Here is an 8,188-nt window from a genome sequence, read left to right on the forward strand (position 1 = left end):
AATAACACCTAAAATCCAAATTTGCTTAGTTCAAAGAAGTTAAAACAAAAATGTCAAAGGGAAAGAAAAGATATCCTAGCTCAGTCCATAGTGTGAACAGCTCTTCTGAACACCCTTTAACATTATATCTCAAGACAGTTATGCACATGGCAAAATTCCATGTTTATAAGGTCAAACCATTTGTAGAAATTAAGATCTTCATGGTTTAAATACCACCTACAACTAAACCCACCATGTTTTAAAGTTACATAAAGCAACAATAAGCTTAGGCTGATAAAGGCCTAAAAAAATTTTTCAGCTAGGCTGAAAAAAATTTTTTTCTCCAAAAAGCAAAACCACTTGTACTATTCACCTATAGAGAACTATGATTTACTATAAATGACTTTCATGAGTAAATACAATTAATTCTAAAAAGACAATGTATAATTTGAATCTAAGGGATTAACATAAAAAAAATAAATTCAGCAGGCCTTCCAATAATTCTGGAATGGAACAGAACAATGTTTCCTGATCAGAAGGCAAGCTTCAGTGATTCACAACATAACACCAAAAGAAATCTAACCCTGCAGGAAAAAAAATGCCCAAAACATCACTGGTGATTACATTTGCTACAGCTAGGGAAAAAATAAGTATAGTATAGAGAGTGTGTGTGTGTATCTATATATATATATATATGTATGTGTGTATGTATGTATGTGTGTGTGTGTGTGTGTGTAGTACATAGTAAAAGTGTAAGAATACGGAAATTCCAAGACAAGAAATTACAGAAAATTTTCTAAAATTCATTAAATTCTTCTTTGAAAAATTTGAAATTATTTCTTTAAATTACTAACTCATTATTATATAAATTAAATACCAATTTAATATTTAGTAGTGATGCTCATTGCCCAAGACCTCTTTTTTTAATTCTTTTTAAAGCTGAGAAAAAGGTGCTGTTTGATGCAATCAGTTAAGTGCTTGAAAGTAGCATTAACTCCAGTACTATATTGCCATTACACAATAGTAGCCTCTTGTGAAAGATAAATAATATAAAATTTATCTCAGTTTATTTTTATTCCTTTATACAATTTATTACAGCCACTGAAAGCTCAGAAAAGGAAAAAAACCAAATCTCTTGTTTCTGTCTCCCAGTGAAAAGTAAATGCCAGCTGACATGTACTTCTTACTTGCATCTACACAGGTCCCAGAGAGAGTCTGGCAGTTTATCTGTGATACTCCTGTGAAGAGGCCAAAGGTGCACCGACATTTAACACGTCAGTGCACGACTTCACTTTTGAAGTCAGGCCATGGATGCTGGCTTTCATTAGAGCCTAACAGAGATGCCAACAACAAAAACTGATTCCCACTGCTCTCTACTGTGCAAGCAGCCTGGTCTCCATTCCTGTGTGAACACCAAACACCTTAATGCTTGCTCCTGAAAGGGAGCTGTCTGACTCTCACAGGAACAGAGGGGAATACAATTCTCAACTAGAAAGAAGAAACTACCAACAGACAGAACCAGTGTAAGCTGAGGGGTCATGAGCTGTTTGAATTAACAACATTAGAGGATTTACAGTGAGACAACTTAAGCTTCTCAGGCAGACATGCTGCAGAATTAATAAAGATATGCAAGTATCCATAATCGGCTCAAATAATGGACTATACATTTTGTGCCTTTCATATTCAAATGAGTCTATAAAACATGCTTTACAATTAAACCACCCTAATGTGCAGGAATTAATTAATTGAACTACTGGAAATCACTATTCAATTAAGAGGAAAAAAAAAGTTAAATTTCCATCTAATCAAGATTCAGACAAAAAGAATCCCAAAAACTATTTCCCTATTTTCTCACTTCAAAAGGAAATCCAAAAAGCTCCACAAGCATATAACATCAACATATCTCTTGGCTAACGCTACATTTATCATTTAATAAAGTTTGGAGACAGTTGTATATCAAGAGGTTTGGATTATAAACAACAAAAAGGAGGGGGGAGGAAATTCAAGTTTAAAAGCAGGCAGCAAAGCCAGCAAGTATACCTTGCTTAAGATGTAAGTCAGAACCACAATCATCTGAGTATTTCTGTCCTGTTAGAAAACACTTCTCAACATCCTTTCACCATAGTACAAATGTTGAGTCATCCATCCCAATGGAGATGACTAACTCTGAATGTAACCTGAGAAAGTCCTTCTACAAATGTAGCCAAATAATGTGACATTGTTCTTAAATATATTCTGGTGTCTAAATTTTAGAGCTAGGTATTTCTATGCATAAAAAACCCCAAACTGTCTCCTTGGTACCATGCAAATATACACTGTACAAACAGGATCTCAAGCATATGTAATAGAAATTGGACTTCTAGTTGGTCAAGTGCAAGAAATTTTTTATCCAGAATTGGGAGAATGTTTAAAAGCCTAATTCCCTCAGACACATAGCCAACAACTATATTTAGTAACTTTTCAACAAACAGATAAAGCAAACAGAGCCCACATTGCATTGCAGACTGATTGGATCGGAATGTTTGGCAGCAGTCAACACCAAAGAACCAAAGCAATTAAAGCTTGAAATTCACATATATCTGTATTTAGGGTATTTTAAGCCCCAAAAGACATCAGTATACATAACTACTTGTTGTACTCTGCTATAAGAATTCTAATTATTATGATGTTTAGGATTACAGCATAACAACACAGAACAAAACCCACTGTCCCTCAAGCAAATAAGTAACACCTTTGATGTATTAGCATATCTATGCTTAAAAAACAACCTGCCCCCAACTCAAAGCTCTCTTTTTTCTTTCCCCACAGACTGAGCTGTAACATTTCCTCTACTGCTTAATCCCAGCCTCTTGTCCCAACTCTGTTTACCATCTGCATATTAGACCCAAATCAGAGTTTTTAAGCAACTACAAGAATAATACCCAGTTTAACAAGTACTCAGTTTATGTTCACCAAATAATTCATAATGCAGACTCTGATCAAATATGTGGGAACTGCACACCACAGTTCATGAAAATAAGCATATTATATAGACACATACACAGCTCATTAATCCTCTCTAAAAAGGGCTCTATTCACTCTTTCACTAACAATACTATATTCTTTTACACCTGTTACAGAGACATATCAATTATAATTGTAAGGAGTTGTTCTGGACTTGAGAGATTCAAAGGCAGAGAACTACACTGCTTAAAACAGCTACTAAAAAATACATTCAAGAGGGACAAGTTAAGGGAAATAATGAAATATAATTATAGAAATAATCTGGTTATTAACACACAAAAATCGTACCAGTGTGATTGTAGACTACATCTGTGATGCAAAGCATATTCCATTCATTTTTCAGTTTCTCCACAAGAGCTCCTATATCACTCCAAGTGCACTTTTTATTATGGGTTGAAAATTCAGGATTTACTTCTAACTGGTCAGCCAGTGAATAACATGATCTAGACAGTCCAAGCTTCTGCAGTGGCGTAAAATGAATCATGTTGTAACCTGTGTAACAAAAAAACACTTATTCACTGTGGAAAAAAACCCAAAGTTAATCGGAAGAAGCTTAATAAGCTGTAGTTATAGCACAGACTTAGAGCTGGTTTTTGGGATAACCAGTATAAATTAATCTGAATCTTCCCCTTGAAATTCTGCATAACACGAGCTTTAAAAATCACCCTGACAATTCTACAAACTTCCAAGTTTATCTGAAATCAAAACAATAAAACAGAAGTGGTTTCCCATATTAGGAAATCCCTGAATTTTTGCACCTCTGGCAATATTTTAATCATTTCAGTGACTTAAACAGTTAATTGAATGTAGTAGAGAATATTTAATCTAAAAAAGAATAAATGAGTTGCTCACACTGAAGCTCTTCAGTGTAACTTTGGTTTTTGATCATAAGACAAAAACTTATATCCTTCAATAGGTGTATTGGCATTACCTGTTTCTTTTGCAACTTTAAGTCTATCTTCCCATTCATGAAATGGTCCCAGACACTTAGCAAGGAATGTCTGGAGCGTAACACAATCCAAAGGTAGTACATGATTATCAGCTCCAACATGCAAAATAGGATCCACAACTATGTAACCTCCACCGCTTTTTTCATTTCTAGGAAAAATTAATTTTCATTGGTACAGTTAATAGCCATGTCCAGTTTCACAAAGAGAATCCAAGCAGTACAGCTATTTAAAAAACACAGTAGCCCAGTACAGGGGTTGGGGGAGAGGAGCAACAGGACTGCAGGGCACCTGAAGAAAACAGGAGACATTGAAATGTTCATCTCTTAGGCGTCATCTCTCTACTGGAATTAAAAGAATGCAATTGGAATACAGAGCTTTAAACTCTCTGCAAAAGTGAGATACCTTTGTTATTTGCTAAGACAGTACAGGTTCCTCCCTTTGGCATATGGACAGAAACACAGAAAACCTGACTGCCCATCTATTATACAAAGATCTCCATTTCGAGCACCATCCTCAGGTAAATGTCCTTCTAAGCCTGGAAGAATTTAACCACCCATCTTCCAGAAACTCCAAATACCAGACTACAATTATTACAGCTACTGGCATTCTCTTCTTCAGTTGTCCCACTGAAACAAAGGAGGACATAAAGGATGCAAGTAAAGAATGCCAGAACTTCTGTGCTAGAAAGGTAGAAAACAAACCTCAGAGTCAATGAAGAAAGTACAAATTAATCATTCATATGCTCATAATGCTGATGAATTTGAAAACTTGTAAAAACAGATTGCTTCTCCAGCATTCACAGAAAATTAACTTGGTTCTGTATATTCTTCAGAACATTTCTGTATCAGAAGGCTTCAAAAAACCACCAGTCAGTCTTTCATTAGTAGATTTGGATTGGCCCAATGGTTGCAATTTGAAAAACACATGGAAAAACTGTAGTTTTTCAAGTTAAAGTGTAGAAGCAGACTGCATTTGGCTGTAAAGATAAAAATTTCACTCACCCAAGACTAAAATAGTACTGATATGACCCAGAAATTTGGAGATCCAGCTTGCAGTATTTGTCAGAGTCATCTTCCTTTCCTGCAGGATTGTGCCATGATAATGTCCTGAACTTGTGGCGATCAAACACTTCTCCAGAAGCTGGATAATTTGTGTACACAGTAACGGGCTTGCCTTGAAGAGTTGGGCCCAGTCGGAACTGCAGTTCAAAACCTCAAGAAAAAAAAAAAGAAAATCACTATCAGGATGAGTAGGTATTTCTAGTCTGTTATTATAACTCCTACTTTGATATCATGTTAATAAGAAAGCACCAACATATCTGACAAGAATTTCAGCAGAATGATATATTTCTACAGCAAAATCTCACAGAATATCCTGAGTTGGAAGGGACTCACAAGAATCACTGAAGTCCAATTCCTGGCACAGGACAGCCCCAGGAAGCACAACATGCCTGAGAGAATTGTCCAAACACCTCCTAAACTCAGGTTTGGTGCTGTGACCACTTCCCCGTTCCAGTGACCAACCAAAGAACCTTTTCTTAATATCCGACCTAAACTTTCCCTGAGGCAACTTCAGGCCATTCCCTCAGGTCTTGTCATTGGTCACCACAGAGAAGAGATCAGTGCCTGCCCCTCCTATTCTCATGAAGAAGCTGAAGACTGCAGTGAGGTCTCCCCTCAGTCTCCGTTTCTCCAGGCTGAACAGACCAAGTGACCTCAGCTGCTCCTCACACGGCTTCTCCTCCAGGCCCTTCACCATCACTCTTCTTTGGATGTTCTATAATAGCTTTAGATCTTTCTTATATTGTGGCACCCAAAACTGCATCATCTCTCCCTACCTTCCTAACATTGCTCTTTGCATACTTTACATATAGTCCTTTTTCCTTTACTTATATGACATTATTCATCTCCTTTCCTATTTGTTTCTCTTTGCTGTATAAAAGTCTTAAAAAAGAAATACAGGAAAACACAGTGATCATCAGACTGCATGAAATTTTATGCAGTCTTTATATGGTCTTTAAGTACGTAGGTTTACCAAATCACAGGTTGACTCATGAAAATGCCTGGAAAAAAATTAGGAACACATTTCAAAGCAAAAAATATTTCAAATCCCTTCATTATTCACTGAGGGCTCACTAAACAGTGCTAAACTCCTTATGCTTTTATACATAAAATGATTTATAATGTAAAATTATATGTACTTGTGTGTAATCTACAATATACAAATTTTTAAACTTTCAGAGAGCTCAACAAACCAGAGGGAGTTTTGTATACATGCTGCAGGCTACACACACAGAAAGAGCCTTAAGTTTAGGCTGAAGATCCCCTTGATAATGAGAAAAAATTGAGTTAAAAATTAGGACCTAAAACCACATGTGGTCTGTTGAGCTGGATATAAAAAAAACTCAATTTAGTCAAGAGGTTTCAGAATATGCTTCCACTTGAGGGTATGAGGGCCACCATGTAATTAGCACCACCATTAGCATGGCTAATTACAGGGTTCTTTCAAGTGAATGAAATGGATATAAATTCTTGCACAGTGATTTTTCTAAATTACAAGTCAGTCACAGGTTAACAGTAGTAAAACACCTACTAGCTCTAGCAGTCTACAAAATAGTAAAAGAAACCTGAGTATTTTTAAAAAAAGAGAAAGTTATTAATACACAGAGAATGAATCAAAGCATAAAATATCTGGATGTCAAGTTCCAGTATCATAAGTAAAAAAAAACCCCAATTGCTTATTAAGCAGAATCATGGTGACTCTAATACCAGAATTCACTGTCTGAACACATTTAAATATGTCCGACCACATTTGGCATTCCTCTTACTAACAATCACCACTGCACCAAAACCCACCATGCAGAGCAATAGTTTTTAGATCTGAATGTCTTGCAGGTAAAATAACGCTTATTTGAATGCAAAAAAAATAAATTAAAAAAATCACTTTTGGAATGTTAAGTATACTCTCTTCAGTACTGACCTGACATTTTGTTACAGGGATTACTAAAATTAGAGGACAGGGATATATGCCATTGATATCTTATTTCCTGTAACAGTAATACTGACATCAGGAATGCTGTGCTCAAAATTAGCTATGCCCTCTTGGAGACTTCTACCGGCAAAGGCACTCTGAATGTCTGACAGTCCTGCACTTCTGTGTCACTCAAGAAAATCTACACAACTGGATGGAAGAGTTAAAAAGAGAATTTTTATTCTCAAGAACCAAAATCTTGCTCCTTTACTAAACCACTTTGATATTAGGTTACTAGATCAGTAACACACAGTACTAAACCCCACAAGAATTCATAATAAAAATTGTTTCATCATTAAAAATATTTTTTTAAAGACAGTGATTTTAGTTTTATAGTCTGAATTTGCTGACTGGCATAACAGTCAATCAGTTGGGGGGGGTTGTTTATTTGTTTTGGTGTTTTGTTTTTGTTTTCCAAGTAGACTTAGGAACACTTCAAGGAGAACTAATGTCAAGTACTTAAAAGTATTCAGCAGTGTTAAGAAATCTGACAATGAGATTTAGGAGGAGCTAAAGAGCTTATATTCTGAAATAATACCTCAAACTTTCAGACTTTGCAAAATGTTAGTATTACTGACAGATTTCAGAATTATAATATTAAAACATGGGATGCTGCATAAGACATTGCAGATAAACACTGGAGATCTTGACTTAAGAGACTTCTTCGGGTCCCTGAAGTACAGGCTATAAAAGGAGAGGGACAGAGCCCGTCCAAAAAACGCTTTGTACTTCACTCCCATTAAGATTGACGGCTCCAGGCCAATCTGCTCTTCATTTCTCAAGAGTTTTATGAGTCAGACCGAGCCGTGTCTGGAGCCCATAGAGCTCTGCAGTGGAAGCAAGAGCGTCAGAAATTGTTTCACATTAAAACAACAGAAAAAGTAAAACCAAACCAAACCAACAAAACCACAGCCAAACCCCAACCAACAACAACAAAACCCTCACACTCCAAAACCCCCACCAAAACAGGCTGAACTCCGTTTCCACTGCCGTCCAAAGACGGTGCCGACGTCCTGGCCATTTCCCTCTCACCCTGCCCCGCCGCCCCGACCTACCCTGCTCCAGCCTGAAAAGGGTCTTGTCGAGCTTCTCCATCTCGCTGAGGTGCAGCAGCCGTGTCTCCTTACCGCCCGGCATGGCCGCGGTCGCCCGTCCGGCGCTGCCCCCGCGCCGGGACACTCACTGCGGGGAGGGGGAGGCGAGCCCTGCCATGAGGGAACACACAC

The 8,188-nt window shown here is 37.1% G+C and overlaps 1 protein-coding gene across 2 annotated transcripts in view; it reads right to left on the minus strand.

Annotated features, from left to right (window-relative positions):
• The window catches only part of AGL (amylo-alpha-1, 6-glucosidase, 4-alpha-glucanotransferase), a 32,046-nt gene extending 23,858 nt beyond the window's left edge, over positions 1-8,188 (minus strand). For both annotated transcript variants that reach the window (XM_018081729.2, XM_018081728.2), the window contains exons 1-4: positions 8,018-8,188; positions 4,934-5,144; positions 3,914-4,080; positions 3,271-3,474 (exon numbers count right to left, since the gene is read on the minus strand). In XM_018081729.2, coding sequence (XP_017937218.2) covers positions 3,271-3,474; positions 3,914-4,080; positions 4,934-5,144; positions 8,018-8,099 — 664 coding nt within the window. In that variant the 5' untranslated portion in view covers positions 8,100-8,188. The remainder of the gene's footprint in view (positions 1-3,270; positions 3,475-3,913; positions 4,081-4,933; positions 5,145-8,017) is intronic.

This window comes from Manacus vitellinus, unplaced genomic scaffold (genome assembly GCF_001715985.3).
Source record: "Manacus vitellinus isolate BGI_N305 unplaced genomic scaffold, ASM171598v3 scaffold_56_pilon, whole genome shotgun sequence".
In the NCBI taxonomy this organism is placed as follows: domain Eukaryota; kingdom Metazoa; phylum Chordata; class Aves; order Passeriformes; family Pipridae; genus Manacus; species Manacus vitellinus.